This window comes from Saccopteryx leptura, chromosome 3 (assembly GCF_036850995.1).
Source record: "Saccopteryx leptura isolate mSacLep1 chromosome 3, mSacLep1_pri_phased_curated, whole genome shotgun sequence".
Lineage (NCBI taxonomy): Eukaryota > Metazoa > Chordata > Mammalia > Chiroptera > Emballonuridae > Saccopteryx > Saccopteryx leptura.
This window is the reverse complement of record NC_089505.1, coordinates 124,282,633-124,307,374: the sequence shown is the minus strand read 5'-3', so window position 1 is coordinate 124,307,374 and position 24,742 is coordinate 124,282,633. Positions and strand designations below refer to the sequence as shown.

The 24,742-nt window shown below is 40.9% G+C and overlaps 1 protein-coding gene across 9 annotated transcripts in view; it reads right to left on the bottom strand.

Annotated features, from left to right (window-relative positions):
• The window catches only part of ELAVL4 (ELAV like RNA binding protein 4), a 158,276-nt gene that overhangs the window by 36,982 nt on the left and 96,552 nt on the right, over positions 1–24,742 (bottom strand). For all 9 annotated transcript variants that reach the window (XM_066376243.1, XM_066376241.1, XM_066376238.1 and 6 more), the window contains exon 2: positions 15,395–15,635. In XM_066376243.1, coding sequence (XP_066232340.1) covers positions 15,395–15,623 — 229 coding nt within the window. In that variant the 5' untranslated portion in view covers positions 15,624–15,635. The remainder of the gene's footprint in view (positions 1–15,394; positions 15,636–24,742) is intronic.

The following is a 24,742-nucleotide window of genomic DNA, read 5'->3' as shown; positions in this document are numbered from 1 at the left end:
GTTCTAGGTAACGTACCAGAGACAATAGAAGCCTCCTGACAACTATCTCAACTTTAGTATTTATCACATGTGAAAAAATGTTCAGATTGATGACCCTGGCAATAAAAGATTCTTAATCAAAACAACATGAAATTAAATTATATTCAGAATATTTTTACCCATAGGAATAAATAGTCACACACTTTAAAATATTTTTGATAAGAGTTGGAAACAAAAAGAGGAGGAATTTGGCAAACTCCCAGCTAGCCAAAGAATGAACCAGAACTCTTCATTCTTGGTTGGCTGACTTGCACATGAAACAGAGGTCTGGATGTCAAATAGCCAAGACTTTCTACCCAGAATGGATGTGAACCAACAGGGGATTCCAGAAATGCAGCTGATGTTAGACAAGGGTTTAGCAAGAAAGGAAGAAGAGGTAGAAAATGTTACCAGGTTAATGCTAATTACATACCCTGTAAATAGCAAAACGAGACTGTCTGTGGGTGAAAGAAGCGGTTGTACGCAGGCACTAAGACGATGGCTCCAAATCTCCCATCAGACACTATTCTTACAAAGGGCATATGGAGGCACTTGATATCATGTTAGGATTTAGATTATGTGAGGTAAGTTATAGGAAAAGGCTTGGCACATGTAGATGCCTCTCAAATATTAACTGAATATAAATCTATTAACACTGCTTTTATTCAAAGTAAATGAAATTCATGGCTCTCAAAGAAGGAGGTGCGATAAATAACTTGTCTGTGCAGAGATAATCCAGGATGTCAAATACGAGCTGGAGAAGGACTTTGTCCAAAAGTCTTTGTCAGAGGTCACTTCTGAGCTAAGGGTTTGGGGTCCTCTGGCCTTGGACTTACCACTGATTGTGTGAAATGCAGAGATGAATACCCTGTCCCTATGCCAGGAAGTGCATGGATAGTGAAGGACCAGACATGAAGCTCATGACCATGGTCCGACAGCTCAGTTCAGTTCCAACAAATGTTAAAAAAGACATGAATTCCCCAGATCCAGAAAAAGAAAAGAAACAAGAAACAAAACTATGCCTTCCTTTTTCATCACCACTCAGTTTGCAGGTAAGAAATAAGACAAAATAAAGGAATAAAACCCAAGCACAAAATAATTCATGCAGAAATGAATCTGTAGAGTAGAAATTGAGGAGGAAAGCCATTTTTCTTCTTCTTCTTCTTTTTTTTTTTTAAAGCGAAGGGCTTTTCCAGGAATGGCTATACCAAGCAAGTGTGACCAGCCTCACTACACTGAGTCAAGTGCCTGGAAGAGGGGACAATGAAGGAGTACCCAGCAACGTGTGTGAGAATCGCAAAATGCGAACAGCTTCTCATGGCTCAGCAATTTTGGGCAACGGAAAATGAAATGTCACCCCGACAATCAGGAAACCAAACGAACCTATAATTTAAATCACGCCCAGGACATGCTCAGAACTCAGTAATTTTCAACAGAAATGCCTAGCATGTGCTGGTGGGAGAAAGCTGGCTCCACCCTTTCCTGCTCCTCTGGAGAGTCATAAGACTTTGCAAGGTGTCCCGCACCCACCCACGTGCAGCCGACGCCACCTCTTTCCCGACTAAAGAGATCTGAGGTTATCAGGTAGGAACAGTCCTAAACTGCCTCCTTCCCTTCTACCCACAACTTATTCCTAATGCAGCTCCGCTCTTTCCTCCTGATTTAGAACATACAGTCCACAAAATGCTGAAGAATAAAAAAGCTTCCTTGGATAATGAATGGTATGTATTACGCCATTCCTTTTAAGATTTGTGGTGCACATTAACATAGACTCAGAGAAGTAGTGATAAAAAGAAACCCTTTTTGAAGTTGATTCACTTCAGTTTCCCAAACTCATTTGGTCACAGAATTCCTTTTAAAAAACAGGTTACCAATCTTTGTGAAAGACTTTTAGATGGGATTCCCAAATGATCATTACTGTTTGACACAGGACTAAATACTGTCTCCAGATTAATTTCTCTAAGATAGCAGAGGGGTTTGGGCCCCCACTCTGAGTTACGGTTCCGGAGATACCAGCAGAAACAAAGAAACCAAGCCAGAGAACACTTCTAAGTTCTCTTTTCATTGTGATACTGCATGATCATGTTTCTCAGAAGACGTCACAAGACATGCTTCTGGGATAATGTAGTCAGAGGACAGACATATGTAGTGGGAAGGGTGTCAGACATTTGAGGACATATTTTCGTGTTAGTGTAAGTTGTACAAGTTTGGTTCTCACTCATTTGTGTCATTAAGTAGCATGCAGTGAGCACATGGAGTTTCCTTAGAAGAGTCAAAGAGCCAAGGAAAAAACAAAACATAATTGTGTGTGGCTGCGTGAACACCCAAGCAAAAGCACAGGCATGTCGGTGCACACATACAGGCACGCACGTGCACAGCAGCTACGGTTAACTAACTGGGCATAATACAGGGGAGGCAATATAGTGTTGCAGACTAAAATAGAGGCGTCAGAGTCAAATAAACATGGATTCAACTTTGCTCTGCCCACTTAGAAGCTGTGTGATCTTGGATAAACTACTTAACCTTTCTGAGCCTGTTTCCTCACCTGTAAAACAGGACTAATAATACCTACATCTCACAGAACTGCTCTAAGAATTACATTGCTATATGTCAGCTGCTGAGTGTTTTACATATACCGATTATAACAACAATCCTACCAATACCCTTGTTCTACAAATGAGAAAACTAATTGAGGCACAGAGAGGGTAAGAATCTGCCTGTTATACAGCGAGGAGGTGGTGAAGCTGGGATGCAAATATAAGCAGTCTAGCTCTTAAACACTAGGCTATCCTGTATATCAGAGTCCTGAATTTTAGTAGGTCCATGATATTCCCCTGGACAACACAGACACTATACGTTTCTTCTTCCTCTCTGGCTCTTAAACCGTGCTATTTCTATCATTAGTTTATTACATGATGCAGTTCAAGTGGGCAGCATGCAGACACCAGCTTCCCAAACACAAGGATCCTCTGTGGCTGCTCAAGGAATAGAAGAACAAATGCCACCCTGAGAAATGTAGTTCATTTTGAACGATGACTCACAACCGCTGTTTTCACAAACAGCCTGCTAATTAAACTTTCTTATGAACTCTGCTAACTAATTTTTCCAATGCATGGAGGAAAAAATCATTCATTAGAGACCGGAATCCAAAATCTAATATTAGCAGCACAAGTAGGATCTGTGGCATTATAATTTGATCAGCTTGAGCATTAATAACAATTAGACAGTGATGTCTGAGAGAGTTAATCAGCTTTTGTTGAGATGCACATAGATAACTGAACAAAACATCTGGAAAGCAGACCAGAAAGCAAAGCTAGCTTATCACGGGGGTTTTAGTATTTGCTTTACCCTTGTCAATCCCCTTCTTACAATGCCCTATCTTCTGGGTGACCACTGTAATATCCTGAACAGCACTTAATGACTTACCAACACATGAGCAGCTCATCTGACGTCACAACGTAGAGTAGAGTGGAAAGAGCCCGTGTTATTATCCCCATTTTAGGCACAACAATCTGAGACACAGAATTAAAGTCCCCCAGTTACAACTAGAATGAGAATTGGTGGATCCTTCTATGTTATCATGTTGCCACTCATAAAGGTGGCCTGATTTAAAAAACAATCTCAGAAATCATCCTGACATTTTCAATATTGAAACAAAGGCTTTCATTTACAACCTTCCAAAACCACTGGAGCTGCTGTTCATTATTGCTGTGGCTATTCCTGCGGCTTGCTGGAACACATCCTGCACAGCCCAGCCACGTCCAAACTCAGGAGGAAATAGCGAGACTGTGGGGAACCCTCTATGAAGGTCTCTTGTCCCAACTGGCAGCAGCATGTGGTCAGACAGACACGGGTACACAGACAGCTTGGTCACTTGCCAGCTGGGTGACCTCGGATCAGTCACTTTAAACTTCAGGAGCCTTGCCTTCCTTATCCAGAGCATGGAGCCACCATTACCTCTTGGAGTTGTGGTCAGGATGAACTGAGATGACAAATATAAACCAGTGGCATCTAGTAGTGCTTGATAAATGTGAGGTCCCATTCCACTCCCCTGCTGTCTCATGCTGTCTCCTACTTCCTCCTTGCATCACATAACCGAGGACTGAACCAGGAGCAGACGGTCACTTTCCTTTTCCTCTCTTTATCCACTTGTTGGCCCAGATTCCAGGCCCTTGGTGAGAAGAGGAAAGGAGTTATGAGACTAAAGGGCCCCCTCTCATTTATAGGTTACTTTAATTTATAAGTGTCTTCACATGTGTCATCTGGTTTGAATTCACAAGTACCATCCAAAGAATATAAGTAAGGTAAGGATTCATCTTATTGTATATTGAGAGAATGGACGTCCAAGAAATAAAGGGCCTCCTGCAAGGCCACGCCTGCACCTGGTGTGTATCTGAACGAGGGCTGGAGGTGGGGCAGGGCTTCATTGAAGTCTGTCTCACTTCTGGTTAGTTCCTTGCACTACTCTTCCTGACAAGGAGTGTTTGAGGTATGTGTGTTTCAGGGGTGGGGGCTCTCGGGTAGTGCTCTGTTTCTTTTCTACTTGGAGAGTGGTCTGTGTCATTGGGAGGGCTCCATCAATTGGTAGGGGTCTGCTGGGAAGAGAAAGGTGCTGAGAACCAGTTCCCGTTTCCAGGATTAAGACCAGAAAATTAAGGGGACATTGGATTTTCCTGTTTGTTGTCTAGCTCAGGGCCCTGGGCATTAGGGATCCTGCCAGAACTCATTGCAGGAATCCTCACCAGGAAGACAGAGGCCAAGGTCGGAAGTTCCTTGGGGTTTGAGGTGAGGGGGAAGGCTGAGGGTCTCAGAACCAGGAACACCTCAGTCCAGGGCAGCAAGCAAGGAAGCCCCTTCAAGCCCCTCCTTTGCCACGCTGTTGACACCGTATGTTTATGAAACAGGGACCCACTCAGGCAGCTTCTCTGTGTCACTGCCTGCTCTGGCCATGAAAACAAGTCAGTCAACCCAATGTGGGGTCAAGCAAGAATGAGAAGATAAAAACATGATGTGTGTGATTTCAGGCTTCCTGTCACATCCTGGATTATAGCTGACAGCTGCCTCCACAGCCACCAGTGGGGTGGGCATGGGGCTGGGGCTGGGATCCTGGTTTCCATTGAGAATGGGACCAAGGAAGTCACCATCTAGTTTTCCTTGATATTGAGAAAACTCAGGCTAGGTGGTCTGTCGGCTCTCAGAGAAGTCACCTACCCACATTTAATTTATAAAGTTTCCTTTTTGTCTCCTTTTACCATTCAACGCCCATTTCCTAGCTCTACCTTGCTTTAAAATATTTATGAGTATTTTAGTTTGAGCTCTTTTCCATATCCTAGTATAAGCCAACTCAAATCCTTTTTGGATCAAATGGAAAACAAATAAACGAGAAGGCAGAAAGGGATGGCAGGACAGAAAAGAAGCAGAGGAAAGAAGAAAGGAAGAAGGAGCCAGAAAAATAAGAAGCCAAGTGTTCTGAACTCAAGTCTTTTTGAGACTCACTGGCCTCATCTTCAGTCAGGACCAACATTACCTATACAGTATTGGCTATTTCAAGAGGGTCAGAGGAAGTACTAAATAGAAAAGTCTTTGATAATAAACATTAAGGAAAATATTGGGGATTATTAAGTACACATTTTATGCTCATACCACCAATAAAATGATTTAATTTGATTCAAGATGTTTGTGATGAGAAATTTCATTAGCAGTTATAGGAATCAAAGTAATTATCCTAACTAGCTGTGTCCACTTCATGTTGATGGGGCCTCGCATTTCACCAGACATCCAAATACAAAACAAGGGCCAAGCAGAAAACCAAACTTATAAGTTAGCGAGAAATTGCATTAGGTGGAAAGGAAGTCACCAAGGGAACATGTACCTGACCTCAGTGAGATAAACAATGATTCTCCAATCACAGATGTCATGGGAAGTCTGAAAACTGTCCAACTCCTTCTGTTGTAGGTCAGGGTATTTACTAACCAAGTTATTCTGTGATAGAGCAGGTTATACATAGTCCAAAAGACTTAGGTTCAAATCTCAGCCCCACTGATTATTATCTGTGACTTTAGATAAATATATACTTTCTTTTCGGTGTCTTAGTTATTCCAATACAAAGAGGGTGCTAACACTTACCCACAGAGCAATCCTGACTGTTTTAGTCACTATCCCTTGCAGATATCTGAAGCGTGGCTCAGTCACTTCCTCCACAAGGATCTATCTCCCACAGTCTGCTCGCTACCAAGTTCATGGCTCACTCCTTTTTTATACTTGTTCTGAGAACCCCAGCCCACTGCTATCTTTTTCTCTTTGAACAGGTAGAGCTGAGGCCTTTATCTTCTTTCACCAGAGACAGAGTGGTAACAGTCAGACAGAGCTAGTCCTATTCTCCAGCTAGCTGATTCTAAGCCTTGGCTTCCTTATCTGTAAAATGGGGATAACACCGCTGATGATGCAAAACTGACATAAGGCTCAATGAGATAACATGTAATATGCTTAGCATTATAGCTGACACATAGTAAGCATTCCACCAAACCTCCAACTTTGCTGTTTTATTACAGCACCTTTGTGCTATCTTTCCAATGACATTAACAGCCAGGATAAGGAAGGGTGAGTTTGAGTCACGGTGAAAAACAAAAATGCCCCCCAAATAGCAAAGGTGGATGTGTAAGGCATATGCACTCTAAGCAGGCTCCCTGCCTCCTCCAGACCTGCCGGCTGCTGTAGGCCCCCGCCATTTGTCCTGGCTGCCCGACTCACTGACTCGTCTAGCAGCAACATGTGGGCACAAACTAAGTCTTATCCCCTTTGGCTTCCTCACAGATCCTGATACAGAATTTCAAAGAAGAGAAGGAAAGGAAATAATTTTTACTGGTCTCAGAGGGGCAGATACAAAATAAATACTTGGTTGATTGAAAATGTTCTCAAATGTAAAAGCCTTATACAAATATACGGTCTCTATCTGAATTTTATCTTTCCTCCAAACTAGAAATATCTTCTTCCATCAAAGCTCAATTTGGGAACTGTAGAAAAAACGAAAAGCAACTTAAAGATCTTTAGTTCTTAGAAGGAATGAAGACATACAGAGTTCATCAGTTAAGAGCAGTAGAGAGATGTGGGATGAGGGAGGGGGAGCAGATTGAAAAAAGAAATCGCCACTACCACACCTCACAGAGGAGAAGAAAAAAATGAATTTCCCATTAACACATTTCAGAAAGCACTTTCCTCCTACCTTGAAGCTGATGAATTACATTTTTAGATAATGTGTGGAAATTTCAGTTTGACATTACCTTCCTGCTTAGTTCCTAGTCTCAATCAACCAGGTCATTCTACAGAGAAGGAGGGAGTGAGCAAGTGAGTGTGTGGGTGTGTGTGTGTGTCTTTGTTGGGGGAACGTAGGGGGGCTGGGTGAACAGGGAATTGGTCTTACGAACCAAACAGTCAGCTAAGGCACAGAAATAGAAAGTGCCTGATTCACATCCTAGGTAAAAATCCTTTGAGACGTCTCTCCTGGGATGTGAGAGTACTTTCCTCCAGTTATCTGAATTGGGAAGCAGGGCAGAATCATCTGATTTAGAAGGGAAGATGAAGGGGAAGATAGCCAGGGGGCGAAAGGAAACCATACCTGGTCTGTAATCCTGACTATTGCCATCCTGGGGAAAAAACTGTGTCAATAGAAGCAGAATGTATCTGTACAAACTCTCAACCTCACAGCTTCACTCAATGGCCAACCTGTCCTAATTAGAAAGGATGGGAGGTCTACGATTGCCTTTGATGGGTGTCTAAGAGGCACAATAATCACGGTTTACTGTTTGCACTTCAGATTCTGACATTCTCCAAACTCCCTTAATAAGGCTGACTTCTATTCTCCCATTTTGTAATCCCATTAAGGCTGCTAAATCCTTTCCTCACTTAAAAATTTTCCATTCACCTTAAACAATGTGTCTCCCCAAGTCAACAAATAAAAAATATTTTACTTTTCTTTGAGAAATACATATAAGGTGACTGTGGAGAGGTGATAAATAAAATGACAGATGCTAATCTACCTGATTTTCCTCTGAATTCAGGAGACACACTGCATTATACCAAGGCCATCGATAAAACCAGCAGCAGAATGTACTGATAAATGCTACTATTTCCTTCACCCTTCCCACCACTGACGAACAGCTCTCTGGAGTGCATGTAGAAAAGTTCATTTAGCTAATCAATATCTTGGGATTTACTTGGATATGCATAATTGAGGCTGGGTGTTAACTATGCTTAAATTTAAGGCAGCATCCATTTCAATTTGGTGCTTGAAAAAAAAAAAAGGCAAACATAAGGAAGGGTATTTTGTGAAGAGAGAAACTCTGAAGTTAAGAACCACTTCAGATCTATTCCTCCTTGTTCAGGTAAGCAGTGATCTGTCTGATTGAACAAAAGATCCATGTCATTTATTTTTTAAACTCAGTGTGCTCTTTTCCAAAACAAAAGAGTCTGAACCCTAATTATGTTTTTCCTGGACTCAAAGTTCTTAACCCCTGGATAATATAAGCCGAGTTGGTTTGTAAAGGGGAGATGTCAATTTAGTATTTTTAGAAAAAATGCCAATGATAAAGTATAAGTTGGACAACTCACAATGAGTCAGAAAGCCCTGGGTTCAAGTCCTAGCCTCTATTTGGAAGCTAAATCACCTTGCACAAATTCCTCAATTGTTTCTAAGTCCAGGTTTCTTCATCTGTAAAATTACTCTCTTGAGGATTACATGAAACCCCATATACTTATCTCAACATAATGTTTAGCACATAGTAGGTGTTCAATAAACATTGGCTATTATTATGAATCTTGAAGAAACTCCAAATTGCTATTTATTTATTTTTAAAGTAATTTTTAATTAAATCATAGTTGACATACAATATTATATTTGTTCCAGGTATATAAACAAAGAACTTCGATATTTTATACATTATGAAATGATCACAATTAGTTACCACCTTCATTATACAAAGTTATTATAATATTACTGACTATATCCCTATGCTGTACATTACATGCTCATGAGTTATTATAACTGGAAGTTTGTACTTCTTATTTATTCCCTTCCACCTGCTTCACCTGTGTCCCCTTCCCCCACTTCCCCCTTCTGGCAAACACCAGTTTATTCTTTGTATCTATGAGTCTCTTTCTGTTTTGTCTTGTTTGCTCATTTGTTTTGTTTTTTAGATTCCACACATAAGTGAAATCATGTGGTATTTGTCTTTTTCTGTCAGATTTATTTCACTCAGCATTATACCCTCTAAAGTCTATCCATGTTGTCGCAAATGGTAAGATTTCATTCTTTTCATGGCTAATAGTCTATTGTATATATACACATTATATATATATATATATATCTTCTTTATCTATTAATCTATCAATGAACACTTAGGTTGCTTCCATATCTTGGCTATTGTCACTAATACTGCAATGAACGTAGGGGTGCATCTATCTTTTTGAATGAGAGTTTTCATTTTCTTTGGTTATATACCGAGTTGTGGAAGGATCATAAGGCACTTCCATAGTTAATTTTTTGAGGACCCTCCAAACTGTTTCCCACAGTGGCTGCACCAGTCTGCATTCCCACCATCAGTGCACCAGGATTCCCTTTTCTCCACATCCTCATCAACACTTGCCATTTATTATCTTTTTGATAATAGCTACTCTGACAGGCGTAAGGTGGTATATCATTGTGGTTTTAATTTTCATTTCCCTGATGATTAGTAATATTGAGCATCTTTTCATGTGTCTGTTGGCCATCTGTATGTTTTTTAGGAAAAATATCTATTTAGGGTCCTTTGCCCATTTTTAATCTGTGTTTTTAAAGAAAATGTTGAGTGTATAAGTTCTTTATATATATGTATTTTAGATATCAACTCCTAATTGTATATATTATTTGCACTAATTTGCTTATTTTAATGAGCTACTCTTTTTAAAGCATTTAATATAGTGCCCAGAACACACATAAGGCACACAAAAACATACAAAAGTTGATGCTATCATTTTTATTAGTCTCTTCTGTGTGCTGTAAGAAATTATGTCAATAAATTTACTTTAGGACTTAATGGGCATTTCAGGAGTGAATTCAAAGCACTTAGGTATTTTAGGATTTTTCAGAGCCTTTTATTGTTTATAAAGTTATCTCAGAAGTAACACTCAAATTCCCATAGTGTCCCTTTAAGTCCAGTTCCTTAAAAGTGTATGAGGTAACACAAAACAATTCACAACTCTCCCTCTCCTCTCTCACCTCAGCTCGAGACTGTCTTCCATGTAATGCCTCTTGGCCTTGATGCTAGAGCCCCCCCTCCCCTACGGCTGTAGTCCATTTCCCACATCTCATCTGCTGAGAAGGACACACAGAATTACTGTCATTTGCACAAATCCAGAAAAGAACGGAAGTTACCTGAATCAAAACTGAGTTGATTCTTTTAATCAGAGATGTGATTCCAGATACAGAGGCAGTGACAAAGTATTCACCATGCTGTGCACAGTAATTAAGGTGTTTTTTTTTTTTTGGCCTTATTTTATCTTTTCCACTAAATGATAACATTAATTAAGCCAAAGACATGTTATAAAGGCAGAGTTCAAGAGATGGATTAGAGGTGAGATTTAGGAAATGCTATCTTTGTTGGTTGGGCTGAAACTTCAAACCAACTTTATATTTTGGTATGCTAAACTTCATCGGGCAATGCTGCTTCATATTAGATCGCTGCCTTCAAAGAGGCATGTCTAAATCACAAGAGAATGAAAGAGGCTTCTGTTCTTAGACTAGAATTTTAGCTCTATTCCTTCGCTTGTCTCCCCCTCTACCTAAATTTGAATCTCATCTTTTAAACCTTCCCTAACAGCTCTCGCTAACACAGAGCTCACCCTTTCTCAGCCATGCACAGCCTTGATCGTCCGGTTCATGCACCAGTCACTCCATGTATTCAGTTTTATAACCAGTAATGTACAGTGTCAACCACCCTGTCCGCAAAGCTCATCTCAGAGCTCTCGCCTGCCTGAAATGGATAGAAAACTACTCTTAAAAACTATACTTCAGCCCTGGCCGGTTGGCTCAGCGGTAGAGCGTCGGCCTAGCGTGCGGAGGACCCGGGTTCGATTCCCAGCCAGGGCACACAGGAGAAGCGCCCATTTGCTTCTCCACCCCTCCGCCGCGCTTTCCTCTCTGTCTCTCTCTTCCCCTCCCGCAGCCAAGGCTCCATTGGAGCAAAGATGGCCCGGGCGCTGGGGATGGCTCTGTGGCCTCTGCCTCAGGCGCTAGAGTGGCTCTGGTCGCAACATGGCGACGCCCAGGATGGGCAGAGCATCGCCCCCTGGTGGGCAGAGCTTCGCCCCTGGTGGGCGTGCCGGGTGGATCCCGGTCGGGCGCATGCGGGAGTCTGTCAGACTGTCTCTCCCTGTTTCCAGCTTCAGAAAAATGAAAAAAAAAAAACAAAAAAAAAAAAACTATACTTCATGGGCACACAAAGAGGGACATTTAGTAAAGACAAATTTCTTTTTTACCACTGTGATGCAAATAATCACACACCCTAGATAGGCAGATCAAAATTGTTTGTTGTTGTATATTAATTTATTTCTGGGGGTTATTCTGCTATTTTTTTTCTCCTTTATTCATTTTGGAGCAGGGTGATAACAAGTTAGACAATTTTCAAAACGCAGTTTAGCACCCCAGCTCTGCTGGCTTTAAGGCACGCACTGAGTCACTGAGCTCTGTCCAGCCTCAGCCACCTCTCCTCCCTCAGAACTGATCATCTAGGAGCCTGGATTCAGTAATGCAACCTCAAAGCTCGACAAAACAGAAAGACAACTAATATAAAATATGAAAAGAATTCAATTCTCTGCAGTCCGTGGGAATAGTATAATTTCCTCCGAGGGCTCGGTGTTCTGTGCCCGAGTCTCTAGGTTGCAGTAGTCCTTGCTGGCCACAGTCCACTCCGCTTCCTCTCCAGCAGCAGAGGTTGCAGGTGGATGAAGGAGAAAAATAAAGGACAAGGCTTCCAGGGCCATCACGTGTCCATGGCAACTTGGGACACATGTCTTCTCTCTTCCTGTTATCTAGATTATCTTGATAAGTGTCCTTTCTCAATTGGAAAAAGAAAATCTAATATCTCTGGGAAGATAAGTAACAGAGATGTCCAAAAGCACTGTACGGGAATCTTAAACCGGGCACTTCCAGTAAATTTAGCTTTACTCTGAAGGCTGACTTGCATCCCCAGAGGAAGATAAACATTATCTTTGCCTCCTGTTATACACCAGAGTCTTGTTTAAAGCCATAGTGCATACTTGGTAGATTCTCCAGAGGGTGGCCAGAAACTGCACTACTCAGAGGAACAAAATATTTCATTGGGTTATGAAATGAGGGTTAGGTAGGGATCTTCCCTTAATATAGTTGGACTACCCTGAATATGCTTCTGGATAAGATCCTGCTTTGGGAAATGGGGGTGACTCCCAGCACCACCATCTATCTGCTAATAATTGTGATGCCTGGTTAAGTTACTTAACCTCACTAAGTGTCAGAGTCCTTATCTAAAAAAATGGAGGTTGTTCTCAGTGTTAAATGAAATAAGGTATGTCTAGTGCTTAGCAAGTACCTGGCATAGAGTAAATACTTGATGAATGACAGCAATTATGTCCTCAGTACCAAAACACTTCAGTCCGTGCTCAGATTTCCACTCTGTGTTCTCTAATGGAGAATATACTGATGACCCACAGCCAGGAGTGAATTCAGACTACTGGTGATGCTGAATGAGCAGAGTCTCTCTATCCTGCTATGCCTGTCTATCTATCTATCTATCTATCTATCATCCATCCATCCATCCATCCATCCATCCATCCATCCATCCATCCATTTTAGACTCATCTAAGGGAACCTATTATATTCTCTGAGAGAGTGGTTTGGGCCAGAAAAGCTTAATCTTGAATTCTTATCTCTTTGCCACTTCCCATCCCCCAATCCTCCCACTGGATATTCGGAACTCCTTATAAACTTCACAGGATCGAGATGCATTGAGATCCGTAGGAGGTGTTGAAGGAAAAAGGGGGACTGGGATGTTAAAAATCAGGGCAACAAAAATACCTATGATGTAATTTACCCTGACTTCTGAACCAGTAGCAGCAGCCTTTCAACTTGGCTGGTGTGATGCCTCACTTCTCCCAGCCCGTGTTGTCACTCACCCCCAGACGGCCTCAGAGGGTCTTCCGTTTGAGTGATTCCCACTCCTGCCCCACCTCCCACAGACCTATCTCTCCCTCCTTCTCTGACTTTTAGCGTAGCCAATTAAACCTGAACAACGGGTGGATGGAGGAAATATGCTGCATCTATGGAATGGTACAGCAGGGACCAATTTCACTGTTAATTTAAAATGCTAGAATTAATTAGGTAGTGTAAATGAAGAATTTAATAAGCACTCTTTACAACCACAAGTTCTACTTTTATTAAACACTGCTACCAAATGAGGGCAAATATCCCCAGTCTCTCTGTATTTCCTTGCCTCGTTCCCATACGTTCTCTGCAAATAAATTTTTTTTTGCCTGAATTTTTAAAAAATGCGTAATTATAAATTTATGCCCGAATTGTATTTTTGCTTTCAACCCATAAGCTTGTCTTTAAGCTCAGATGCTATTGTATGTCTCTGCTTGTGCTGAAGAGGGTGCTAAACAAACCAAAGTTGACAATTTTGGTTTTTGTATACCAAATTAAAGGCTGTCTTGGAAGCTGTCACTCCTATTCAAATCCACTCGGTGAACTACCAAATTAGCATTCTTTCAGTAAAGGAATCTGCTTGTTTAAACATGTGTCTTTAGAAAACAAGGAACAACAACATGAATCAGTACCTCTCAAAAATCTCACTACGGTTCTAAGGGAACTCTTTTGAAAAGGTGATTAATAATATTCCCTAATATAGCTGGCAGAGTCCCTATTTAAAAGGTAAGGCTACGCCAAAAATACATTTTCTATACAGGAGTGGGAGGAAGAATCATATGGTTAACTGGTTTTAATTTGGTTTGAATTATCATCCTATTATATAAAGATTATTCCGGAGTCTAAACATTGGCTTTCTGAGAGCACAGGCAATTCTGTTAAAGATTGGATGATCCAGTGCTCTGGATAAGATCATCAAAGCCCTGGACCTATTTGGAGACCTTGATAAAATTTCTCTGTTCTAGCTGCACTTCTTGAAGCATGCCAACTGCATCTATAATAAGAACATCTCCCCTTACTGAGAGACTGCTGTGCAATAGGCATTGTGCTGGGCAGTGTATATCCAGTCTTTCATTTAAGCCTCACAATAAGCCCATTGAGATAACTATTATTTTCCAATTTTACAGATGAGAAAATTATGTTTGGAGGGTTATGTGACACAGTTTCAACAGTTATTTTAGTTTTATGGTTCTGTAAAGTACTTAATTTATATGGGGGGCAGATTTGCAAGTGAATTAGAAGAACTGAAGAATATATATATGTAGACTATAGACTACATATACATATATATCTATACGCACACATATACATTGGATTTTCTATTTAAATCAAGATGACGTATCTTCCTATTTTAATGATAGAGTTTCCTTTTTCCTATATAGGCTAGTTGTTCATCATGTAAACTGTCCAGAAAAAAGTGGAAGTAAGAGTCAACACTCAAAGATGACAAAGACTTAAAGGTGTGAGTGAGTGACTTGGGAATGGAGCGCCAGGGAGTAGCCGCTTCACTCCTGTCATGTCTCCCCACTATTTTTCTAAGAAAATGTTCTCATTTCCAAAATGATTGCAGGGAAACTCTTCCATCCCCAAGAATTACAGCAGCATCAGGTCCCCAGTGAATGCTTGTGGAGAGGAAAAAAATCAGAACCTAAAAATATCAAGTATCGAAGTCGAATAGGGTATTGTTTCACTTTCAAGTAAAAAGTCTCCCAGTTCTCAAGTCCACCGCTTTAAAACACTGTTTCACACATGGAAGAACATTGGACACACACAAACCAAATGTTCGAGATGAAAGGAATAAGTAGATAATAACTAAGGTGAAGTGTAAGGAGGGCAGAGGGCAGAACTGAGGACTATAGAACAAAAGGAAGGGGTGGCTGGTTAAGAATAAAAGGCGATAAAACCAAAGGATTATTTCACAGAAAGTAAAGCTGAGAAAGCTTTGAATTCTTCATTTCTTCCCCAGCCCACCACTCCTCACATGGTTCCTGCAGTGCACACACATGTGAATATCTGACTGTGCGCCCACACCATCCTCGGATGCAGGGTCCACACTGCAGGTGCTCAGGTGCATCAGCCCGCACGTGCATTTCTGCTGAGGCCTGTGCAGCTCATGGAACAACACAGCTGCGAATGCCAAGCCTAGAATACTGCAGAAGAGCATACCTGTAATTTTGTCTCTCACAAGTTTGCAGGATTCTATTTCACCGATGCTCCCAAAGAGACTTCGGAATTCCTCTTGGGTCATATTCTGGGGTAAATAGTTGACTATGAGGTTGGTTTTGCTATCATCTGTGGCCGCCCCTGTCTGCATGGGAGAAGGACAGTTTCTATTGTTGCTGGAGGGTCCATTGCTTGTATTGGATGTCGGGCCATTTGACACCTGAGGCTCCATGGTGCTAATTATCTAAACAAAAATAGAATAACAAAAATAATAAAATTAAGCTTTTTAAAAACTCAAAGACATAATAAAAGCTTTTAAAAATATTTAATTTAATTTATTGAAAAGAAAGAGAACAAGATAAAGCAAGATGGAGCAAGAGACTGGATTGTGAACATAGCCAATTTAGAAGCATGTTATAAAACAAAATGTTAAACTCCCTTTGCTATTTTTAGGTCAGCCTATGATTTTGAACACAGACTAGAATGCACTGGGAACTCTCCCATTATTTTGTTAATGAAAAGCTAATTCCTGTTTTCATTACACAATCACTCTCAGAAATGTATACTTAAGCCACACCAAATTATAATTAAAATGTAAAGTAATAATCATGATTAAAATTATAGTTCCATTAAAGCTGAAAAAAAAAAACTAAATATAGAGGGCTATGCTCACAAGATCAAATACAGTACCTGTTTATTAACTATCTCCTAAAGTAAAATGACATTACATTAAGTAGAGCTATTCTATATAGGAAGGGTTAAGATTTTCACTGATGGCTTAATCACTGATCAAACTTCAGATTTCACAAGCGTATGCTGGGGAACTACAAAGTCATCTACTGGTATTTCGACCTAACCATTGTGTTACTATTTTACCTGGAATTCTATTAAAATAAAAAACATGAAGGAAAAGCTCTCTCTAGGTTTCCAACTTCTGCCCAGCACATCCTGAGTCTGCCCTTTCACACATTACTCAAAAAGGACGTTCTCTGGATTTGAATTCTTAAATATTTCCACAAATGCCTAAACTGTCCCAGGCTGCGTGCATGAGAATAAAGGATAAAAAAAATCTTAGTCTCTGCCCTCACAGAGTTTACTGTCTATATAAGACACGGACAGGCAAACGGCTTGCAGAAGGACAATAGACATATAGTGGAGGAGTAATTAACCCTGCTAATAGGATAGGGGGATCAGGGAAAAGTATTGAGAAAATAATGCTAGAAGGAGGTTTGCATGGAAAATTGGTATAAGCTCATGGAGCTAGGTCATGAAGATGCCCCATATGGCACAACAAACACGGAGAATCACAAAATTTCAGAGCTAGAAGACAGTTAAGGGAATAAAATCTAGTTCAAAACACTCAAGTTTGAGATGAATTCCAGTGACTTCTTTGTCATCACAGGAAAGTGGGGCAGAGACTGGGCCTGCGCCCAATTTTCCTGGCCTCAAATGCAGCCATCAGTCCCACTTTTCCATCCTGTCCTACTACCATCTCTTACTCATCCTTCATGATAGGGCTTCCGTCTCCTCTGAAATTGATCATCAACTCCTTGGAAATGGACTCATGCGTGGCCATTCGCTAGCTGTGTGACCTTGGGGAAGAAACTTACATTGAAGGCGACTAAGTTTTCTCATTTGAAAAAATGGGAATAATGCCACCTGCCATGCTAGGTGGTAAGAAGGCTATGGCAACGTGATGTATTTAAAACAACTGAATAGTGGTGGGAATATAACCGCAATCACTGATATTAATTAAAGTCACTCTGCCCATCATCTGATGTGACTTCTCTCACAAGGTAATGAAGCATATTCTAATATTCTCTATATTCTGTAGACAAGAAAACCACAGCTTAGCAGAGGTCTGATAACTAGCAGCCTCGTTATTACTACTGTTTGGCTGCTCAGAGAATTTGGGGGAGCAAGCATTCCAATACACTATACAGGTGGCAAAGTATATAAATAACTCAGAGAATGTTTACAAAGTGAACGCCACTCTTACCTATCATGAGTAACCACCTTTCAGATCACTATACAGACGACCAGCATCCTAGAAGCCTTTCTTGGTTCCCCAGCCTCACTACTCACCCCCTCCCCCCAGGTAGCCATTTCTAATCCACAAGTTTTTAAAATCTGTTTTTGAACTTTATATACATGAAGTCACGTAATACATACTCTTTTATGTCTTTTCATACATTATATCTGTATCAAATGTGGTGGTAGATTGTTCTCCACTGCTGTAGAGAATTCCATTGTGTGAAAATATCACATTTTATTATTTTTATCCCTGTAGGGAATATTCCTGGGAGTCTATCTTTGTGTCTTAGGGTATAAGTATGTTCAGGTTAAGTAGATACTGTAACAGCTTTTCGAAGTGGCTGTACCAATTTATACTCCCATTATCAGAGTATGAAAGTTTCAGCTGCTGCACATCCTCAGCAACATTCAGAGACTGGTTTTTGTCTTTGTTTCGTTTTTCACTTATTTTCTCATCTGAAGCACAGTGGTATAGTAAAATAAAAATACGTGTTTAGTCACACAATGACTTAAAATTCTATTTCTATCACTTACTAGCTATGTGATCTCAGACAGGGAGCCTTGATACCACAAGCCTCAGTGTCCTGTCTGTAAACTGGAATAAAGTCTATTGTGCAGGGTTATCATCCGAACCACAGATCACATATGTATTTAATTAAGTGCCTAGAGACATCATAACTATTATTCTCCACCAGGCCCTACATAGGTGATTGTTCTTATAATTGTTTCCTCTTCTGATGATCACAAATGGGAAATGAAACAACAACAACCAAAAAATAAAACAAGAGGAGGCAAGGCAAGAAGGCAGATGGAGTTTAGATGGGGAGCTTCTAAGATTCTTCACATCAGATAAGTAACTTTCGTCACATCACAAGAACTTTCTTCTTGGCTTCAGGTCAATGATGAGACTCTGGAAGGCTGGTCCAGACGGCAAGAAGAGAGCAAAGAGCCCCTGAGAAGAACCTTAAATTAAGCACTCCTCAGCACAATGGTAACTGCACCCAGCAAAGCCTGTTTAGCTGCTCTGCCCTTGAGGCAAGGGCCCAGGAAAAATAGGGAAGCTGTGCCCAGGGAGGACCCTGCTAGTGGAGATGATGGTATGGAGCATCACCACAGTGTCTGCCAAGCCGCCCGGCCTCCTGGGTCTGTGCAGTGCCTCCATTTGCTGTGTTGTCTTATTGCTTTAGTGAGTCAGGTGTCTAGGCAACAAACACACAGAGCACTGCCAACTCCATAAGAAACTTCAAAAGCAGTTTATCCAATTCAGGAGGCTTGGCTAGCAGAACCACAAGGCTGCCCAACTACTACATTTTGATATAATGGGGAAAAAAAAGCCAGTCCTAGAATCTATAGAACATCTTCCCTGCTTTCCACCTTTCTCTGGTTACCATTCTTACAGTTCTCCCACAAATATCCTATACTTTTGTGGTATCTTTCAGGGGGTTAAAATGGAGTATGGGGAATAATATGTCACACCTAAGCAGGCTCAGATTCTGTGGGACTAAGTCTGCTAAATGTCACCTGACAGTCCGTTTCATCTTTTGTTCACTGGGTGCTTGCCTCACAGACACACGTGGTGAAAGCCAACCACTCGTCCACATCTCACAAGTCTCTCTGCTCCAGAAAGATCTAGGAAGTATCAAGACTGCAGCAAGGAATTTTAGCTCCTCAATCAGCTTTCTGGATCTCCTCACATTCTATGTGGATATCGTAATATATGTTGACTCACGGAGCTGAGCCCCATCTGTAGATCAGACAATCCATACTGGGCTCAAACCTTTGAAAAGAAGCCATTAGACACCAAGTCATTCCCGTCTGTCTGATGGAGCTGGAGCTCACTTTACTCATTACACGCACTACAGAGTTATGTTTTAGTGTATTCAGGAAGAACTGATGAAAACACACACACACACACACACACACACACACACACACACACACACACACACAGCTTTTTCTCCATAAAACCCTGCAGTTCTAAAGTTAAGAAACATTTGCAAATGTATTAATATACCTCGTGTAATAAGACCCCTCACTGGTCTCAGTGATGCGCCCCAGGATGCAAGACAGGTTTACAAAAAGAATCAGAGATATAAAATGTCAGAACCAAATCTGGCAGGTAAGTCAACCAGGAGGACTTTAAATCATTACTTGGACAATGAGAGAAGTTTCCAAGATATAAAGATAACAGATCCAACAATATGAAACTACAGCATTTTAGGTTTACATGATAGATTCTAAAGAGAGGACACCTGTCATCTCTGCTTGGGAAACAGATCAGAGGAAAATGTGAGCATTAGTGGAAAGCATACGCTCCGATCAGCAGAGGCTGGCTCTGCAAAAATTAGAGCCCTTGCCTCCCCAGCCTATGACCTTTGGTAGTCTTAACAGCTCCATTTTCATTGCAATTAAATATATCAGTTATTCAAGTGTGCCAATGTATTTTAATAAAACATTTTGTGTGGGTTTCACAGCCAACTTTGCAGCTGACTGGGTTCCAAACCCCTGACTTGTCCTCCTTCCCTCTTCTGAATGATAATTAAGAAGGAGAATTAGAGTCGGCATCCAGGATAGAGCATTGAGGAGGTTCAGTTGACTTCAAACTCTAATGGTTGTACAAAGCACTGCATTAAATCTTTTATATTCCCGTGATATATTTTAAGAAACATTATACAGGCAGAAAATTTCAGGGATAAACTATTAGAGCAGTGCACAATAACGTAGGCACTCAAATCCTGTCATTGTAAATGTCAATGGTTTGAATGACTAATTACTCACACTCAGCGCATTAACCTCACCCCTCCCACCACTCTTTTCTGCAAAATATACAACAAAAGCTGGAGAGAAGGCCTCAGACTTGCAGCTGCTGGATCATCACTCAGGGTCGTTTATCACTGTGGAGCAGAGATAAGAAGCAGAGGCTGGGTCAGCCTCTTTGTCAGGGTGCTCCGGGGGGAAAAAAAAGCCAGCCCTCTTTACTCTTCATGGCGTCTCCCTCACCACAATCAATTACTTGTTCAATCTCATCTCTCACTATTAGCTGCTCAAGGTATCTGTTATATTACTTTCTGGACTTGCCAGGTCATCTGCACAGAAAAAGGGTATATTTCCACTATGACTAGATCTGGCTATGTTAGATGAACAGAGATGGAGCCCTGTGTGCTAGGCACTGTGCTAAGTCCTGGCAATACAGAGATAGCAAAGACAAGGGCTGGCCCTCACTGGGTTCCCTGTGTGGATGCATGACAGATATCAGAGAACATAAGGGACCACAGAGAGGGCAAAAAAAAGGGGGAAATGACTTGCCCAAGGTCACACTGCTAGTTAGAAGCAGAGATGGGACTTGAGGCCAGGACTACAGACTACCTCACTTGAGTAGTCTTGTGACAGTGCAAACAGGGATAAGGGTTTACTTTTCAAATTCATTTATTTTTTAATCTTTTTTTAGGGAGGAAGTGAGAGGTGGCTATATCACCGAAATGCATTTGAACTGATGAAAGGAAGTGCAGAGATTTGTCTACCTCCATAGTTTTCTAAATATAACACGTTACAGTTTATAAAGAATGACAACCTGAACTCAGCTCCAGGCCAGAGACCATATCTATTTTATTATAGTACCCTCTGCATGTAGAACAAGGCCTGACAATTAGTAGGTTCTGGATAAAGGACTACTGAATGAATGAAAGCCCTCGCATACCCAAGGGTTCACTACATCCCTCAAGCAACCCTATGAAATGCAAACTAATAATACATTAATGTCATTTTACATAAAACAAAAGGAGACAGAACAGTTATTGAGTACCTGTTATATGCCCAGCATGCATTCAGGCATTATTTCAAATGCAGATTTTAAGAGACATTCATTCAAGCAGGAGGGCTGAGACTTTGGCTGACATTGACCCCCTTAGAGAACCTGTCAAATGCCTTTTCCCTTTCTCTCCAAAAAAAATGTACATGCATGCAACAATTTTATCTACAGTAAAGCCAATCATCTGTCCCAGATTGAAACCCCTAAATTGATTTTTTCCACTTAAGCCTGAAATGTTTTTGGAATACCTCTATGTAGACTAATGTTCTTTTTACATCTTTTTTTAAATTTTATTTATTGATTTTTAGATAGAGAGGAGAGAGAGAGAGAAAGGAGGAGAAGCAGGAAGCATCAATTTGTAGTAGTTGCTTCCTGATGTGCCTTGACCAGGCAAGCCCAGGGTTTTGAACCGGCAACCTCAGCGTTCCCAGGTGAAGCTTTATCCACTGCGCCACCACAGGTCAGGCTCTTTTTACTTATTGATAAGACAGTTTACAACCCCACTTCCCTACCTTCCCACTCACCTACCCTCTACTCAATTCCTCACACAAGGTGGGAGAGAATGGTCAGTTGAGCATGCTGGAAGCATTTAGTCCATTGCAGAATTCTAAAAATGTGTTAAGTGCTAAAGTACTAAAATTGTACTGAAAACTCCCTCTAACATTTCTTCCATCAGCTCACGAATACCTCACATCCCCCTTGGTCCCCGCTCTTCACAAGGCTTGTGTTTGCTCAAGTTTGGGGAAGTCAGGCTAGAGTTACACAACTGAGGACAGAGTCATTGTCCTGGGCCTCAGAAAGCCACATCACAAGTGAGACCACAGACCCCTCACCAAACCTGTCAGCCACACCATATCCTGTCTTTGCTCCAACACTTTCCATAGAAAAGGTCTTCCATTTACATATGTTAAAGTATAGGAGTAGCTTCCACTTTCACGATTGAATTCGTGAAGAAAATCAAAGGTTACAAGTTTACAGGAGAGGAACCTGCCCTGCTGCCGAATTCACTCCTCACATTCGTCATCTCAGAGGCCAGAGCAGAGCCTCTGTGTCCCCAGCACAGGGCTCCGGGCAGTCACTCCTCTGCTGCTGCTGTTTTGGTGGAGAGGTGGCCTCGATGCTTAATTCAGGCCAAAGGATCATGAAAAAAAAAATGAACCTAAAATGTCACAGAAATTTGACATTTCTTTTCCAAATACTGTCCCCTCTACTTTGAGCGCCCTCTAAGTGTCAACATTCCCAGAGATGAGAAAGATGCTCAAGGAATGTGCTGACTGCAGCCATAGCGCAGGTGTGAACATCTGAGACACACACATGTATTTTATTAAAGATTTTAATGCATATTTAAAGGTGTTTTCTTTTTTCATATAGGAAGGACTTCTCAAAATTTATGTATGAAGGCTAACCCTTATGTAATAGAACGAACGCTCCCAAGAGCATGAAGAATAATGTTTACCAAGGGCAGTCACTGAATCAAACCATTAAAGAAATAGATTTAAATTATTCATGAGAACAAAAATAAAAGTCCTAATTCTCTTTGTGGGCTTTTCCCACTTAACCCTTATACAGTCTGACAGGCAGCGTGTTCCGTGCCGGTGGGGCAGCCCGGACTACAGCAACCCCGCCACCTCTCAGAAGTCTGGAAAACAAACTCCCGAAGTTAGAAAATTCCACAGCGGGCTCTGTGTTCCTGAAGACAGTGTTATTTTTAAGAGTAATTCTTCACTTTATCTTCTTGCTCTTTGAAAGATACTAAAAATGACCTTACAGCCCCCCAATTTCATATTTCTTTAAAGTTTTGTCCATCAGCTCATAAATCCATGCGCTCCCCTCCTTTTCAAGAGATTTGGATTTGCTCAAGCCCCTTCAGGTTAAGATTTTTTTTCTAAACACAATGTTTTCCTGGTTATGATTCATTTGGGAATGAGACACTGTTATTAATGGGGTCCAAAGCGGGGGCTGAGATTGATGATCTTATCACTCCAGGAAAAGGGAATTTGGAAATATATGCCCTCAACCAAATTATAGGTGGTGACTCTCAGAGACCCCTGGAAAGGGGGATGTGGTTGAAGACTGCACTCTTATTCCCCCAGACCCTTCATACCAAGTTTCTATAGATTCTGCTAGAAGGTAACTAGTACACTAAAAAAAAAAAAAATTAATTTCAACTGGGGAAAACATGCTGATAGTTTAATAATAATACCTTTGGGCGGATACACGAATAACCTGAAGGACCTATTTACTCAAGGAAGTTAAGTAGTAATAAATTGTCAGCATTTCCTTAAAACAAGTGTATTCAATTCAACACAAGTTTATTGAATGCTATTATAGACCAAGGCATTGTTCTAGGAGTTGGGGAAACAAAAATAATTCGGTTCCTGCCCTTGAGGGTTCAAGATGGGAGAGGAGGGTAGGTAAACAAATAATTAATTAGAATTACTTGTATACACCCCTTCCTTTTAAGCACTCTACTCCAAGTTTCTCTAATGACTCTCCTTCCTCACTGAAAGCACATAAATGAAATACACACAGACTAGTCCTACCCTGTTCTGACACAGAAATGACAGTCCAGTTTCCGGTTTAAATGCCCACATTCTAAACAAATGACAGTTTGTAACAATGAGGTAAGCTTGAGGCATTACTCCTTTGAAATAGCATCTTCTTCGCTGGAGGTGAACACCAGGCGAGCCACAAGTATTCTCAGCGGTGGTAGTCAGGGCTTTTAAAAAATCAGCAGCCACTGGAGAGAACAAGAGGCATTAATACTTAAAATAGCAGGGCCAGCATGGATATGAAACACATAATCAAAATTTAATTTCTCTTAGGCATGATTCTCAAATTCACAGAAAAGCAAGTTTTTAATCTTCTTCCGCAGACACATCACACACAGTTCTCCTGAATAAAATACTGGCCTCCTTTTTATCTTACAGTGTTTCTGTAGGGCTTCAGGTTGCCCTACAATAATTTCCTGGTGTGACTATCCTGGGGCAGTCCTGGTAAAACCCCTGGGCATTTGGTTTTAACGGACTTTTACACCAAATTCCGAGATCATAGAGATCACTTGATTGTCTACTTCATTACAAAGATGAGGCGACCATTCCTTCACCGTCCCTTCCAAATTCAGTCCTCTTTTCCAAAATGGCCACTAAATAAATACAATTGCAAACTTTCAATAAGCGTTTTCTTTATTATTAAAAAGACAAATGTTTTCATTTTCATATAAATACAGTTTCGTGGGCAAGCTCTCAGGCTTCCTGCAAAAATATTATCTTTAACAACAACAACAACAACAAAAAATCAATTGAAAACAATTCCTTCTCCATCCTACCCTTTAAGCTCCCAGACTCTGAATGTTTAATGTGGGCATAATAATCAAAATGCCTACTAATAAGCTACAAGTACCTGTTGGGATAGAAAGCAGTTGTGATGGTAAATATATTATCTTCATCTTCCATACAAAGAACATTAATGAATCATTTGTAAAACTGTCCACAGACTAAGTCAGGCTT